The sequence below is a fragment of the Glycine max genome, chromosome 19, assembly GCF_000004515.6.
Source record: "Glycine max cultivar Williams 82 chromosome 19, Glycine_max_v4.0, whole genome shotgun sequence".
NCBI classification, from domain to species: Eukaryota; Viridiplantae; Streptophyta; class Magnoliopsida; order Fabales; family Fabaceae; genus Glycine; species Glycine max.
In genome coordinates, this window is record NC_038255.2 from 39832311 (window position 1) to 39850472 (window position 18162).

General features: G+C 28.7%; 1 protein-coding gene across 1 annotated transcript; it reads right to left on the reverse strand.

Moving 5' to 3' along the window:
• Nucleotides 1–12952: 12952 nt before the first annotated feature.
• Nucleotides 12953–14409, reverse strand: LOC100815559 (probable calcium-binding protein CML36). Its single transcript, XM_003554092.5, has one exon. It carries the CDS (start codon nt 13828–13830, stop codon nt 13174–13176), a length of 657 nt encoding a protein of 218 aa, XP_003554140.1. The 5' UTR covers nt 13831–14409; the 3' UTR covers nt 12953–13173.
• Nucleotides 14410–18162: the final 3753 nt, after the last annotated feature.

Below are 18162 nucleotides of genomic sequence, written 5' to 3' on the forward strand. Positions count from 1 at the left end.
AAAGCCTATTTTGTTTTTGGCTGTGAGGGCATGGATCATCGATATACTCCATGATGGGTAATTGGTGCCATTCAGTTTTATTGGGACAAGCAAATGACCAGGGTGATCTGAAGGATGGATATAGTATGGATTTGAGGAATCCATATTAGAACTGTTGTTATTTGAATTGTTGCTACTGCTATTTGGTTGTTTTTGAGGTGAATTTTTTGATGGTATTTCATTTTCTGGATCGTGCTCTGATACCATCTTAAGACAGCAATGTAAAGATGTAGGGTATGATAATAGCAAGGCAAATTGAAATAGAATATGTATATTGTTATTTCATTGATCCTTTGCATGATATATATAATACATGTACAAGAATGTTCTATACCAATTCTAAGGCATGACAGACGTGATCCATAATCAGTGGCATCTGATTTATTCTATGCATTATAAGGTAAATAAATATAGAATCAAGGTAACATAGGAAAGTAAATATATACACAGCATATTTGCAATCATGTAGAAGATATTTCCTAATATGCATCTCAATATAAATTGTATATAATAAATTTATAATATAGTTTGTATGCTCAAAAATAAATATCTGTTAGAAATTTTAATTGTAACATAATTTATATATTCAAATTTATTTATTGATCATAAATTTTCAGTATAAAAAAAATATTTATCTTGTGCATTACTGTACTAAAATACTTATTTATAATATAAAAATATATTACTATGAATTTTAATAAATATATTTTAAATTAGAAATCTTTTTCCTTAAAAAAAAACTCAATCATCTAAAAAAATTCTTTTTTTATAAAAATTCGTGAGACTAAGCTAGCTAACAAAAGCATCCCAATGAGGTTGGCACCCAGAAGCTAGCTAGCAGAAGCCACACCAAATAACATTAAGAAAAATAGCCAAAAACAAAATGACAAATGGGGGACTAAACCAAAACTCATCAACAAAATCAGGTGAATTCGTAAGAAGGGAGACTAACTCTGTTGGGCAGGGATTCACTAACAAAACTTGGAGCATGATCCCACAAAAAAAAAAAAAAAACATGTCCTTGAAGCAGCCCCATAATTAGCAAGCAGATCAACACAGGTATTCCCTTCCCTAAAAATGTGCAAAAAAAAAATGCAAAACTATATCCTTACAAGCATATATATATATAGACAAAAGAGTCCACAACCAGCTTGGAATCACATTCAATCCAAACCTGTCTCCAATTTTTTCTCCAAAGCAAGAATAATCGCAACACATTTTGCATACAAGGCGCTATGGATACCAAGATAAGCGGAAAAGAAACCCAAAACAAAACCATGATGATCCCGAAAAATACCTCCACTACAGCATGAAGGACGCCAAACAGGAAGGTCATGGTTAATTGTCATCAAGCGTCCGGTGAATGACAGTTCCAAAACAAAACCATGATAGTCCAACTATATATTCCCATGCCTGAAATCAAGTATCCCTCCAGAATTTACAAGTCTTTCCTGTTCCCAAAATGGAAAACTTTATGTAGAAAGATATATTGCCCAGCTATTCATATTTTTATGTACAATTTATCTCTTTTAATTTATAATCTTTGAGTTCTATCTCTAAATTTAATTTCAATATTTTTAAGAAAAAATGAAATATGGTTAATAGGTGTAAAAAAAGCATGATATTGCAATTCTAATTTTTAAAATATAATTTGTGCTGTATAAGTTCCTTTTATATAGCTTGTCATCGTCACTTAATCAATATCTCTTTTCCTTCCTTGGCCCGCAATTAATTGCTTTAATTCTTGGTACCATTTGGTTTTTATTTTTGGCTTGTGAATGCAAACTTTCCATATGGAGGTCCCAAGTGGCATAAGTATCTTCAATATGATTGATAGGTGCATGCATGTATTCCTTTCCGGTTAAACCTATTAACTTCAATAATTATATTCTGCAAGTGGTCCAATCTGAGGTTTAAGTGTAATGCAAACAAATTTTATTAGGATAGCCTCTCCTCTAAAATTTTATTAAATCTGTTTAAATGAATTAATTGGGTTAAATTTGTGGTACTTTTTATTTGGATATAACAATTAATTTGGATGAAAGGCTTTCCTCGTGCAGGGGGAACCACTGCACTCTGTGGTTCGTTCTTAAATTTCTGACAGAGAAAACAAGAGTAATTGTTCATTGAATGGTGCTTCACTGTTTTATAAATCTACACAGTGAAACAAGTAGTTAATAACATATATATCTTTACTCAAGCAAGTTGTCATACCATTCTCTTTTCTTCTTTTTTTTCCTACCATAGTTTTCAAAGCATTCAATTGCAAAGTAGAAAGAACATATATATATATATATATATATATATATATATATATATATATATATATATATATATATTATAAAATTCGATTGGATTAACTATTTACTGCCTAAAAACTGTGGAACCAATCTTGTATTTGATTTGTTTAGCTCATAATTAAAAGTAGAAAAGGCGAGAAATTAAACCCATCGGTCCAGTGTAAAACTAGCAAATCTGGTAATTACTTATCTGACACTTTCAATTTTTGTTTATTTTTATTATCACATGGTATAATCTATTTTATCTATTACTTTTCTTCTTCTTTTTTATATCTTTCTTTGTCGTCACAAAGTATTTTTCTTTGTTGGTTTCAGTTTTTCTTTCCAATAACTCAAGTAAAAATATTTTTTAAATGAAATAGATGCTTGATGACAAGTTATGGAAAATCCGAATAAGTAAAGCATAAAATGAATTGTTTCTAATAAATGGAATTTAGCAGCATAATATATATAATAGGTTTATGTTATTACCCAACTCATGAATTAATTTCATGAAATTGTTCTAATGTAATAAGCCATCTGGAGAGCAAGTCATGCATGGATAATAGTTTTGTTTAGTTCTTGAAGAAAAATTGTAAGATTTTACCTAATTCAAGGAAAATTATCTATGATAAAAGATATATGTGATCTATATAAAAAAATTATATTTTTTATAAACTTTCTTCTTATAGTTAAGACAAAAAAATACACTTACTTATTACTTGAGATTGTGTAATTATTACTAGGTTGGCAATAATTTAATTATGATTAGCAAGATATTTTGAATTATAGTAGTATTTTTATTGTTTTGTTTTAAATGTATTGAATTGATAAAAATGTAATTATCAATTAAATATTTTGATAAAAATTAATCATTAATAAAATTAATAAATATTTTACGTTAATATCATGATCTTAAATGTGTTGATAAAGAGAAATTTTATCTATGAAACCATTATTCATCGGCATACAATTTCTTCCGCCAGTGTTTACGTATTTATTGTATAAAATACAGTGCTACCTTAATTAGATGTAGAGCCATTAAATTAATATGGATTAACATTTATAGAATGTGTGTTGTTTAGTTAAGAGAATCTAACAGGTTTACTCATTTATAATCTTGCTCAATTATAGAAGTTTCAAGTTTTGACTATGCATAGATTCACTCGGCTTTCCATACTATTTTAGGTCACTTAGAAGGATTTTTAATTTTTTATGATTTCTTTTTCTGTCTAGTTGAACTTTTTTATCAACAAATAAATATATAATGATTGCTAGCTAGATTCAAGCGGTGCAAGAAACCCATATATAAGAGTATAAAAAACAAACTGAACAAAATAGGTCCTATATAGGAAAGGCTACAACAACATGGTTAAGTTTTATTTAAATCCATATTTATACACATTGCCTTATATTCATATATAATTTATTTATTTATACACACTTGACACACTTTTTTTTGTCTACTTAAAATTTTAATTACAAAAAGTATGTGGTAAACTGTAAATGAACAAGATAAGCCTTTTTTCTTTCATCAACATGTGTTATTCTAGTTCATAAGTGAGAATAAAAAATGAAATATTATAAGGCGGTTACTACATTACTTACAAACAGGAAGTTAGATGACTGGAGTGATACATAAATTAATTATGGTTTTTCAGAGTTTAATTTATACACATATTATGTCTTATATTCTTATCTTTTTTTTCATTTTTTTTCACTTTTATCACATTTAAAAAAAATAATCATTCATCCACTTTCTCTATCGTCTAAGTTTTTTTATTTTCTTTTAATTATATTATATATTACATGTATTATTTTCTTTTTTTTATCTTTTCTCTATAATTTTTCCTTTCCATTTCAATCTACCTTAAAATGGGATAATATATATATATATATATATATATATATATACTCTATTTTTTATTTCATTCTTTCATTTTAAAAGACATTTGTTTTAGATAAAATTAATTTTAAATTGTTAAATATAATTAAAATAATCATAATTATAAAATTTATATTAGATATATATTAATAAAAAAATAATTTTTAAGTATTTGTTTAAGGGACACCAAGTTCGAGAGAAACTATGAAAGAAATGCTACTCTAAATAGAAGTTGTCATTAAACAAATAAAGTGGTTTCACAATTTATAATGTAGTGTCAGATTCACATGCCCTTCAATTTTTCTTCTATGCTTTAATGGTATAACTGGTGGCAAGAGGTGATTTCAAATGCAATATTGTCCGGTATCTTATGCACAAAAATGCACAGTTGTACAGCCAATTTTAAGATATAGTGTGATTGTGGTGAAACAAAGATGGAAATTAAAAAAAATAGAGTAAGAAAATAATAAGTGTAGTAAGTAAATATAATAGAAAATGAAAAGAGGAATTTGAAAGAAAAAATAATGAGATAAAAATGAAACTAAATATATATTTATAAGAGTTGAATATAATAAATGTCTTTTATTTACTTATTTTTTAATGATAATATATGAACGCACAGTAAATACCCTAAAAGTTTATCCAAATATAAAATATAAGATTTATTAAAAATAATAATAAAACATGTAATTTAGATTTTATTTAATCCACAATATTTATTGAACTCATATAAATGTAACTCTTACCATCCTTATCAAACCAAAGTAACTCATCATTTAGTTTTACTTTCTTGACATTATACAAGAAATAACGACTTATGGTGAGACAAGAAATATTGACAAGTAAAAAAATAAAGTTTTTGTCTTTCAAGGTAGGTTCATGAACTTGATAAATGAATGTGAATAGTTCAAATTTTGTTTTTTAAGTAAAGAATTGCATTTCAAATTTCAAAAAAGAAAGAAATAATTGAATAATTTAATATAGAATTTAATAATTATTTATTGACAATATAAAATAATTTTTCTATAACATCTTATCACAAATTATTACTAATATAATTTTTGAAATACTTAATATTAAAGTCAACAAATATATCATAACTTTCTCTAATTAACTCCAACTAAAAATGAAGTTAAATAACTTCATCCAATATGATCCAGTAAAATTATAATAATTATATTAAAAGTTGGATGCACATGTTTTAAAAAAATTATACACAAAATTTAGAATAACTATATATTCCTTCCATTATTTTTTTACTAATTTAAAATTCTCATTTTTTATATTTGGGGTTTTTTCTGCATTTATTTCTACACCATATCTTACAAGAAATGATGAGATCTAATGATGCATCCCTTGGAGAAACTCCTTCCTAGACTCATTCATTGAATTCTAGTTTGTGAAATTTCAAAATTAGCACATGATGTAGTAGATACTAGATGCTAAATTTACAAGATTCATAACAACAAAGTTGAAATCTTTATTATATATGCAGAATACACACCACCTTCTCCAGCTACATTCCTTTTCAACACAAACCAGAATTAATCACCCCAAACCACATATTGAAGTCCTAATTTGTAAAGAACATGATTGAATTGATCTAAAACACAAAATGCTAATGGGTATATTAACAGCATACAAAATTGAAGGAGATATAAGATAAGTTGGATAGTTAAGGAAGAAGGGAATGAAAAAAAGATTGTGAGTTTAATAGGTTAACAAAAACTAACATTCTAATAATTAACATTTATTGATAAAAAAACACAAAATTAAATATTTTTATCATAAAAAAGAAAAGGAGAAAAAACAAGAGAATTGAGGAGGTTGTAGAACGATAAGTGATAGAATTTGCACTTTAAGAAAGAGAACATAGGATATATATATATATATATATATATATATATATATATTAAATAAAAAAAAGAATGTCAAAGTTTTGTGTATAAAAATAGCTAAAAAAAGTGGGTTCAACTCTTAATATGGTTGTTCTAATTTTATCACTTAGAATATAAAATGCATTGGATATTTTTTTTTTTTGCATAAATTAAAATTAATTAACTAATATACTTCACTTTTATTGAAACTTTTTTCATTTAACTTCTCTTAAAGTAAAGGTATATACTTCATATTTATAGGAAGAAACATGCATGCATACATACCGGGATACTACCTTGATTGAAGTTCACATGGGCAGAAGATATATGTATTTGAAAACAATGAATTCTTGGTCAAAGCATGATTTTCCTTTGGCTTGTATATGCTAAAAGTTAAAGTTGATTTTTCATGGATGATAATAATAATATGGTTTACAATTGGCTATACCTTTTTGGACCAAACACCTTCTACCCTGATCACACACGCAACAGGGCCACTTTTTTTCATCAATACAACACAAAAAAATATAAACTTTTTTTTAAAAAAATAAAATTAAATTAAATTGCAATTAATTAGTCAATGTTGAATAGTGTAAAATGCATCATGGGATTTCTCTTCTATGTTATAAGTAGCTAAATAGGGATTTGCTTCCTAATTAAACACTGATAGTGCAGAAAACATGTCATATTAGTAGACAAGATTGCATTTCAAAGTTAGTATGAAAGAATAACTAATAAAAAGAAGAGTAATAGTAAAAAGTAAGAAAGTGACATAAACAAAATTAAATTTAGACAGTTTGATGGTTATGTTTGACATTTGTGAATGCAAGAAAAAAAAGTTGTGAATTGTAAAAAGATGTTGGAATCTTGAGAGTTGAGACGACAATGAGATGTATAAAATGGACAATAGCGTTACGTTAAGAGGAAAACTTGTGCTAATTTTGTGATACTGCAAAGTGCCAACAAGGCCACATTGTACTAATAACATGAGACAAGGCAAACGTGTCAAAAAATGTTTGACACGCATTTATTTTTCACGATCTAAAGCAGATTTTGTTCTTATGTAAATATAGACCACCCAAAGAAAAGCAGATCACAATTACTCAAGTTGTGTGGCTGAATTCATGTTTAATTATCTGTTGAAATATTATAAAGTAATTTTTGGTAAATGTTGATATGCTTTGTTTTACGTTGAATGTCTTAAATTAATTTTGTCTGTTCTTACGCATTAATTCAGCCAGCCGAAAGGCAATTTAGGAAGTTAAAGGGCATATATGAGTACAATTCAAAATTCTAATCTAATGATGAAGTATTTATTCATAAGTTTGAATGTTTATTATTTATTTTCTGGTCGGCTTCATAAGTTTGAATATGATTTTCATAAAGTCGGCTTATTTTTTTAAAAGGGGTTTTGAATTTCTAATAGGGTATGGGTAAGATAGACCTCTTTAGCCAAGGCAACCTCGATAAATTAATAGAGAAATTGAGAAATAAACTTCTGATACGTTCCTTTGATCATTCGCTAATCATACATGTTAAAATTGGCTAGTCTATTCCTCAGGACTAATGGCCTGATTAGTATTAAATTCCAATTCTAAAACTTGACACCTTTCTCATCTCAAATTTGGGCCTCATTATGGTAACAGTTGTTATTGGGCCAAACTGGCTAGTCTAGTCTAGTCGTTATTAGGCCTAGTCACCACCAATGGAGTAGTGGCCCGGTCAGTATTGAATTCCAGCTGTTGCTTCCTGCACCTTCTTTTTGGTCAATCCAAAATGTAAAATTACATTCTAGAATGCACTCTTTTTTTTTATTCCGAAATGACCAATCCGGAAAGGATGCAGGAAACAACTTGGAGGTGCAGGAAGCAACAGCCTTGAATTCCCATTCTAAAAATTGACACAGTATTTGTTTGTCCCCATGATTTTGGTATCTCCTTTTTCCTCTTCCCACTCTCTAAATTTTGTTTCATTTTATTGAATTTCCTATTATACTCCTTTCCTTTCTTTACACCCCCTCCCCTTCTATTTTAACCCTTTTTCTCTTTCCTCCCATCCCCAGTCTCATCGTACCCAGACACTCTCCTTCTATCTCTTCTTCTCCTCACCCACTCTCTTATCCTAAGTGTGCCTTTTTGTTTCATTTTTATTTGTGTTTCTCACTGATTCAACAGAAAACATATTTCTATTTATATACAAAAAAAAAATAACACAATAGAGACTTGTTTTCATTGTGTCAAGACAGTATGATAAATAAATTTTCTGCTACATTCACTTTGGACGAATTTTGTTTCTCTAAAATGAGTGTTTATAACAAAAAAAAATTATTTGTTTGAATAGTTATGAATATATATCATGGATTTATTAAAGTTTCTTTTAAACAATGTCTGAAATATGTCACTTTTTATTTTTAACATTGAATTAGGTTATTTTTTATAAAACTAACTGAAAAAATTAGTTGATAATTAAAAATTAAAAGTTGAAGCGAATAATTAAGAGTTTAAAAGTTAGCTTATAAAATTATAAATATTTAATAAAATTAACCATTAAAGTAGTTGAAAAATATAAAATACTAGAAAAATAATACCATCATTATGTATTTAAAAAGAATAACTAAAAAATTGAATAAATATATTGATAATAAAAATAAAAAAAAATATAAAAAAAACTAAATGGTAAAAACTAACAATAGAAATATTATTTTAAATAACATTTTAAAAAATACAAAATTTATTTATCAATCAATCAAACAATTTTTTTAATTAATAAAAAAAACTAAAAATTAATTAAAATATCTTAATAAAAATGAATCTAACGAAACCAATATGATACACAATAATGCTACTAGTATGATTTTTCTCACTCCTAAGTCCTAACATCAAAAGAAAACAAAAAAATGTGAGAGTATAGTAAAAGAAACAAAAGTGTCATTCCTCGAAGCATAGTATTCTATTAGTTGATTTCATCTGTATCGCACCAAACAAACAAAACCTAAACATGAATTCTCCGGATGTGGTAGCACAGTTCATTGGATTTAATTGAATTGAAAATCCAACGTGAGGCGCGAGCTGAAGAAGTTTCCCGGAAAGTGGAAGGAAAGAGCGAAAAGGTGGGTCACTGAGACAGCTAACTCCGAAAGAAAACAAAACAAACAAAGCCAGTTGGTGCTTTCTCTCTCTCTCTGTTAGTCAAAACCAACACACCCTTCTTAAGCCCCCAAGACAACAGAGTAATGATTCATGCTTGTTATCTTTGGAATTCAAGGTGTGGTTGGATTCACCAATCATCACATTTTTCTTATTCATGATAATACAAATTAATATTAAATATTTATATACAACTAATGGAATCAACCCCTTAGACCTTTCACATCTATCACTCTCCTTCAAAAAATGACCTATTTATTAATCTTTGAAATATAAAATTATTCTTGAACCTTGTTGTATGTAAAACAACACTTATGATATTTCATATTTTTAACTATTAGTTATTATTTTTTTATTATTTTTATGAAATATTTTGAAAATAATAAGATATAATATTATTACTTGCTATTTCAATATATTTTTTTATATTTCTAATAAAATGTCAAATTTTAAAAGGAAAGAAATTTGAGAAAAGTTCCTTCTTTTTATGAATATAAATGCCTAAAATAATTATGAGGTAAATATGTTTTTAATTTCTTAAAACAAGAAATGCATGTTTTTGGTCTTTGAACTTAAAATGTAACTTTTTATTATTATTTTGACCAATAGATAAATTTTAGACATTCATGCTAATTTCATTATTTTAGATACTGATACGGCTAACGGACTAATAATTTATCATGATCACATATCATTTATCGTTTTACATGACCTAATGAATAATGAATTCATGACAAATGTTAAGAGAATAAAATTTAACTTTTACATATTTAAAAGAATAAAAACATATGTTATTATATTGAATATTGTTATATCAATCATATAAGTGACATCGGAAAGATAAATAGTTCAAACTCTCATTTGATCACACAACACACCTCACAATATTTCTCGAATGACTAACTAAAGATAAATGAATATTGAGAAATGGATTGGTTGTCACATTAGATGATGTTGAGGGCATAAACACCAAATATCATCCCAACTCCCAAGCAACCTTGATAGAAAACTTACCACTTGGACCATTCACCAAAATGACCCTATATCTCTATTCGCAATCTTGAGCATTCAATAACTAGGCACGATATTAATGATTTCCTCTCATTTAGAGGATCCACTAAGCTAGTTTCACTCACCTCATTCTCCTATGATTACCCCCAACTTTAGCTTCCTCTCCCAAGCCATAAGCTAGAATGAAATTGTTTCCATACTTGTTGATAAAAAGACCAATAGGATGTCAATTGTCATACCAAAGAGAAGTAAATGTTCAATTCCCACCACACATTTTATCTTGTCTCGTGCAAGGGATCTCAATTTCCAGTTTTTTCCTCCATATCTAGGAAGTGACTTCGCAAACATGGTTTAAGGAGGGAAACTTCACTTGTGAGTGTTTACTGAGTATTATAAAAAGCAGACTAATAAAAATAGTTTTATTATTAATCCTTCTAAACAAGGAGGCCTTTTGAATTTCTGCCAATGTGAGTACAATTTCTTCTACTGATATTTTTTTCACAAGTACTGCAAAAATTAAATCTTGTCAGCACGCTTCAGAGAGTTAGGTATTTAGTAACCGTCTCAAGTTTTGTTGGTTATTATTCTATTAAATGCTTTCATTTGGAAAAACTATGGAGAATAATTTTGTTGAAGTTTTGATTGCATTAAGAAACCAAAGACTTTTTTGACAAGGACAGAGGGTTTTGTGTTTTAGAAGGAGAATTCAAATAAGTTTTACAACATAATATCTATAAATTTTATTATTTTTAATTTTAATCCTATACAAGATTTGAATCAAAGAAATAGAAAAAGAAATTCTAACTATTTAATGGTATGTTTGATTTAGAGAAGAAAGTAAAATGAAGGGAGGGAAGGAGTTTTAATAGAGGAGATAAAAAGATATACCTTTTTGTATTTTTTTATTTATAAAAGAAGTGGGAAATTTTAAAATTTTATTTATTTATTGTATTCTAATAATTTTAGATTTAAAAATATAAATAAAAAATTGCTTTCATTTTTTTAAGAATATTTTAATTAACATACATGAAATATTTAAAATATTCTTCCATCCCTTCCAAATTCTCTTAATATTAGAAGAAAACAAATTGAATGAGGGATTCTATTTCCATACCATCTTAAATATTAAAGCTAAAAATAAATTTTTGTAAAAACTTTTTTCTTTTTCTTTCCTTCCTCCCTTCAAGTGAATATTATTTTCTTTTTCTAAATCACATGTGATAATTATTTCTTTCCTTCCCCAATATTTTTTTTTACTATAAATATTTTTTACAAAAGACAAATCCCACTTAAAACTTATAATATTACTATGGACAATAAACTCTCACTTTGACAATTTACAATAATTACATATCTAAGCGTTAAACTTAAACAATTAAAGTATAAAAAAATTGTGTCAATTAAACTATTACCATTTGTAATCATCAACCAAACACTATCTTAAATAATAATGTAACAAAATCTCAATTTAATAAATAATTACCATCTAACATTTTGATCCCCAAACATTAAAAAATACTAGAATTTTTAAACCCTTAGAACAACACTGTAAATACGGTTTCCTAAATGATGTCTATCTTGAGTGGCTAAAAACACTAATTATTAAAAAAATAGAGACCAAAATATTCGATAATAAAATACATGAATTGAAACCAAGAATTTTACAAAATAAAAAAACTAAAAAAAAATATTTTTTTTATAAAATATTAACTTAAATTTCTTAAAAGTGTTTTTAGTTCTCTGAAACCACCTCTTACTACATCCACACAAATGTTAATTAAAATTTAATCCTGCACATATGAATTAATATTTTTAGCGATTATTTAACTATAAATTATCATAAAATATAAAAAAAAATAATTACTTCAAAAATTACGTCTAATCATTTCTATTTCTAATCTGCCGGTCTATCAAAATTAATTTTGGTCTAATTATTTATGTTACCCAAGAACCATTCCTGGTCTATCAAAATTATAATAATTTTTAATCTGCTCAGCCATCAAAAACTAATCTTAGTCTAATTATATATTATCTCCGTGTGAAATCTCTCTTTCGGTAAGACATTTTAAAGAAAACAATTATTCTAAAATATGTCATTTTATAAAATTAATATTATATTAAATATTTTTTTTTAAGATTATACTTAACCAATATTTCTTTATAATTGTCCTCTTATATTATTTTAAACCTATCAACATAAATTAATGATTTTATAAAATTAATCTTATATCATCTTTAATTTATTTATAAATTTTATTGTTTACCATAAATATTATAAGAAACAAAAAAATAATAAATATTACATTAAAAAATTAAAATAATAATCATTTTAAGATAAATTATTTTCTCTTAAACACAAAAATAATAAATTTAGAAGGAATACTTATAAGAGTAAGGGATAAAAAGAGTAAATAAATAATTAATTAGAAAAATAAAAAATATATATTAAAAGATTAGCTAATATTTTCTTTTTGAAATTTCTAAATATCTGCCAATGGTGGCATGACCTGGAAAGGGAGTATATATATTCCCTGTAAGATATATCCGTAGTCCTATATCAAAGGAAAGAAAAATTCCAGAAAGGGGTTCCCTGCGCAATGGTTCAGTTCATGTCAAAAACAAAACAGTGTGCTATTTGTTTGTCACATATTTTACTTCCAAAAGTTTCAGAGCTTATAAAGCGACGTTAGATATATATTTCACCACTTATATACGTTTTTCTTTCATTTTCTCAGTGGATTGCACTTTCGCCTTCAAAATTATACAACCAAATTAAAATAAAAAATAATAATAATAATAATAACAAACGCAAATGACAGAAGGGGATTAAAAAAAATTATGAAGTTGCCTTCCTTCTTATATATATTTTCACATCATAAGTCATAACATGATCATGATCATCATCTGACATCATCACAATCACAACCACGTCATCATCATCGCTGCTGCTGCAGCTCCATCATACGAGAAAAGTCCTCGAAGCAGACGAACCCGTCCCCATTTCTGTCCACACCCTCTATCATGCGCCGGCACTCCTCTAACGTGCACCGCTCGTCGCCGATGGCCTTGAAAACCCTAAGCAGCTCCTCCGCCGAGATCCTCCCGTCGCGATCCGTGTCGAACACCTCGAACGCCTCCTTGAGCTCGTCCGGATCCGACCCGGGTTTCAGACCCGACCCGACGTAGCTCATGAGCCTTTCTACGGTGATGCCGTCGCCGTCGACCTCGCCGAGCATGACCGCCACGTCGTCGGGGCACGGCGACGCGCCGAGGCACGTGAGGAGGGCCTCGAGGTCCTGGCGCGTGACGACGCCGTCGTTGTCGCGGTCGATGAGGCGGAAGGCCTGGGCGAGGTCCCACCGCACGTCGACGGCGGCGACGTCGGACCAGTCTCCGGAGACGCCCGGGAGGACGCTGGTCGGAGTTTGGTTACCGGCGGAAGGCTTGTGATTTGTGGTGGAGTCGTCGGAGGAAGATCCGGATCCGAATGAAGGTGGGTCGGAGCGTGAGACTAAAGATCGTTCCTTTTTGCGAAAGAAGCGTTTGGGACTGAGTTTGAGATTTTTGGGGTTAATGCTGCTAATGAGCTTCATTGTTTTCGGAGATGAAAAGAGAAGCAGAGAAGAGAAGGAGAAGGAAGAAAGAGTGGGGGTTGAGGGGAAAGAGAGTGGAAGGTGAGGGGATTAAATGGGGGCGCCATGGGAGGTCCATTTCTCACTCCTGGGTACCTTCCACGAAGTTTCCTATACATCATGGAATCATTATAAAAGAGGGTGGCTATTTATATTTTAATTCTTTTTCTTTCTTAATTAAATTGTCATAATACTATATTGGTTTGGAATGGTTGATTGGTACCAATATTTCCTTTTGGTCTTACTCTTAGTTTGGTAAGTGGGATGTTGGTTAGAAAGTTAGGAATTGAGGTGAATTGGGTGACTCAAACAGCAAGGATGTTTTTGAAATTTTTAATAGATACACTCATTAAAAAACTTTCTTTGATTTGAGAAGAAAGGAGAGAAATTTGTATATTGTAAAGAAAAAGAGATAAATTTTAGGATAAATATCTATTTTATTTCTTGAAAGTGTTAAGTGTTGAGAGTCTTATTCCTGAAAGATCGAAAATTAATTTTTAATCCTCAAATGTATAAAAATGATGATATATTAGTTTTTTCGTTAATCCATCACCATTATTTGTAGCATAAGCACACATGTAATATTTGGATTAGTTATGTGACAGTTCATGTATACAAATATTAATCATATCAGTTGATGAATAGGATGGACTAATTTGTAAGTAAATTCTTGATGGACTAATTTGTCAGCTTGAAAGATTTGATTTCATTTTTTTATTGTAACCTCTTATTTGTGATTGTTGAATGACAATGACTACTTGATTGCTTCATGGTTGTTACCTTGCTGGGATGTGCAAATCTAGTGCGAGGGGGCAGTGCCATGGACCTCGATAGTTGCAACATCATGTTGATTTGGTGCAAGGAGGCGCATGACCCTCATTTGTTGAGTTTTATATTTTTAAGATTTGAGATTTGCTCAACGACGTGACGCCTCCTTCCGATCTCGACTCTCTTCAACAACTTTGTCATCGTAATGAATTCAACCTCTTTTTCTTTGACTTCTTCGTCATTATGATCGCTAACATCGACGAGGTCATTGGCATTGAGTTGTTCTTCCTCCAGCGACTACCAAGTGGTGTTACTTTTTTAAATTTCTTGTACTTATTTTGTTTTGACCCTTGTCAATCATGGATCTTGCTTTGATTTGTTGATTAATGTCATGGAGCTTGCTTGGCTTTTATCTTCTTTCTTAATCTCAATCGCATAAATTGATTCGAAGAATTTGAAATTTGAAATGAATTGGATATTTTGATGAGATTTGTTGTAAGTTAATAATCTTAATTCTTAAATTTGGGGTTCTATGGTTTGAAATTCTTAGTTATGAAATGATGTTTGCCTCATTGGTTTCAATGGATGGATTTAGATTTGGGTTTCTAAAATGAAATTGAAGAAATTAGCATCAAATTTTGGTTGGGGGTGAGTTAAAGATATTTTTACATGAAATTGAAATCATTGGGAAGAAATAAAGAGTTTGAAGCTAATGAGAAAGAAGCTCAACAATCAGTAAGGAGAAGAAGATTGTCATTTGATGACGATGGGACCATTTTGCAATTTTTGAAAATTTTACTCGTATTGTAGTAAACATTCTCCTAACAATTTAGTCCCAATTTGACTCAGCTCAAAGTTGCCATTGTCAAATCCATCCCAATGTTGCTATGTAGGCACAAAACTTAATGTTAAGGATGATGGGTTAACAGAAAGAGTAATATGTCACCATTTTTGCACATTCGGGGACAAAAAAATAATTTTCAATCTTTCAATGATGAGACGATCAATGCTTGACACTTTCAAGGGCGAAAATGAATATTTATCCTAAATTTTACATTGTTGTGAGTCTTTCATGTCTTTTTTTCTCTTCATGGAACTCATTGAAAGTTGTTGGTCTTTTTTGTTGTTGATCCTTGCTAGCAAAGCTTGATACAAATAGTGTCACAAGAACCATGCCCTTGACAACTGCGGTGAGTTCATGGCAACGACAATGAAAGGCATCCTTGACGCACTAAAATGCATCACCTGCAACTTCCAATGCAAGGAAACAAACATCATTGCAGGTGTAGTCAACAACCTGTAGTACTTGCTTTCACACCACCACCCTTTATCACCACAATTTGCAATGCGCTACCAGATGTCAACAAGGCACCTGCACGTGAGGAGGGGGCAGCCACACACGATGAGGATATTGATGTTATCGTTGACGTTCGATAACGTCGAGATGCATAACATGATGAAGGATATCATTTTTTCAAACCTATATACAATTAATTAAAAAGAACTTAAAACATTGCATAGAGAAGCGTAAAATAGACATTTTTTCTTTCAATTTCCTTTTATATCCACTCTTTTTCTCACCCTTTCAATTTCTTTTCCTTTTTCACTTACCAAATTCCTTTGTCTTTATTTCTTTTCCATCTACCAAACACAATATGTAAAATTGGATTCATTTTTTAGGTAATAAACTTTCATGCTTGGTCTTGTGCATAGCAAAAAAAAAAAATGTATCTGCAAATGAGAGATTTCACTAAATGTTGATAGTCATATTCCCAATAAAGATTAGTTATTGATAAAATCGATAGATATTTTACATCGATGATATGCCAACCTAAAAAGAATAGTTAATTGACATTACCATTTTTTTGAAAAATTTCTCTCAATTCTTTTGTATTTGAATACAACCAAACCATAACTAAGTGCATGAATCTACTAGTAGAAAATTATTTTAGTTTAATTAATGGCCTATAGCTACATTAAATATTCAAAAAATAATTTTTGTTAATTTTTGTTTGTGAAAAGAATTCGAACTCACAACCTACTTCTCTTTTCTTCTTCATTCAACCAAAAAGTCAACCTTATAACTCCTATTATTCCTAGTGATATTATTGATTCAAATAAGATTGTCTCATATATATACCAAAAACTATGAGTTTGAGGGTATTTTGATACTTATGATCTTTTTCTCATGAGTCTATGCATTCTTGCAAGGATCATGCTAATCTATGACTCTCAAGGTATTAGTTAAGAAACTAAAAAAAAAATATCTATTGTAAAAATCATAAAAGGACATAAAACAAGTCATGGATGACACAATTTTGTGCATCCCAATAAAAGTATTTTTCTTTTTAATTTCTTAGCTAATACCCTAAAAGACATTGATTAACATTTCTCTTCTTATTAAGTTTGGAAAATGATTATGACGGCAAACTTATTTTTGTTTTATATTACTTATAGTTTATTTATTATTTATACATTATATAAAAATATAATATTATGAATAAAATCTACTAATTATGAATTAAAATATAAAATTAGCATAATTTCATATTGATTATTGATAAATTTCAGTCAATACTCTTACGGATTTTTATTATTAATTTAGGGACAATATGTATTGTTTAAGGAATGCAATTAATGTAATTGGTGATATAAAAAATAATTTTAATTTCATATTATTATTATTATTATTCCTTTGTAATAATATATAGAAAACTTAAAAATTAAATAAGAAACTGTATTATGCACTCTATAAGCATTAAACTCTTTTACTTAACTATCTTTTAATGTTAATTTTTTAACCGTTCAAAACATGAATTTTAATGGATAAAATTTTGTTTATAACAATTTTGTTTATATATTTTTAACATTGTATATAAATAATGGAGACTTCAAAAGTTTTTTTTACTCTTAAAACATCTGAAGTTTCTCTCATTCATACTGTCATAAAATTCTCTACTACTTCGTTGATTTGTTTTCATTCCATGAAACCAAACCAAAATCAATTTTGATATGAATCCCTAAATAAATCTCTTAATTTTTAATTTTATTGATTCATAAAGAAAATAAATATAACTTAATAAATAAATTATTAATGAAATGTAAGAATGTAAATATTTTGGTAGGATCCATTTAAGTATAAATAGCTGGGTTGGAGAGATTAGGTGCTTATGAAAAACTTACATTAGAAAGAGTGAAAATGAATAATGTGTATGAATAAACTTCTTTAAACATTAAAAGAAAATTGTTGCATTGAATATGCTCTCACAAAATTATATCTAAATCCTATCATGTAAAAAAGTAAGTAGTACAAGAGTAACAAAAGATGTATCTGAAAAAGAGTACCATGCCACTAAATTTTTGTCGTAGTTAAATAGATGCGTAGGGTAGGGTTTCTGATGAAAATTGAAATTGGTGCAGGTGTGTGGGTGTGGTTATTTAATGGGGTAGTGAGGTTTGGACATTTCTGTTTTGCTGGCTCTCTTTGGGTTCCTTCTACCTTGGGGTAATCAAAAGCATGAAGAA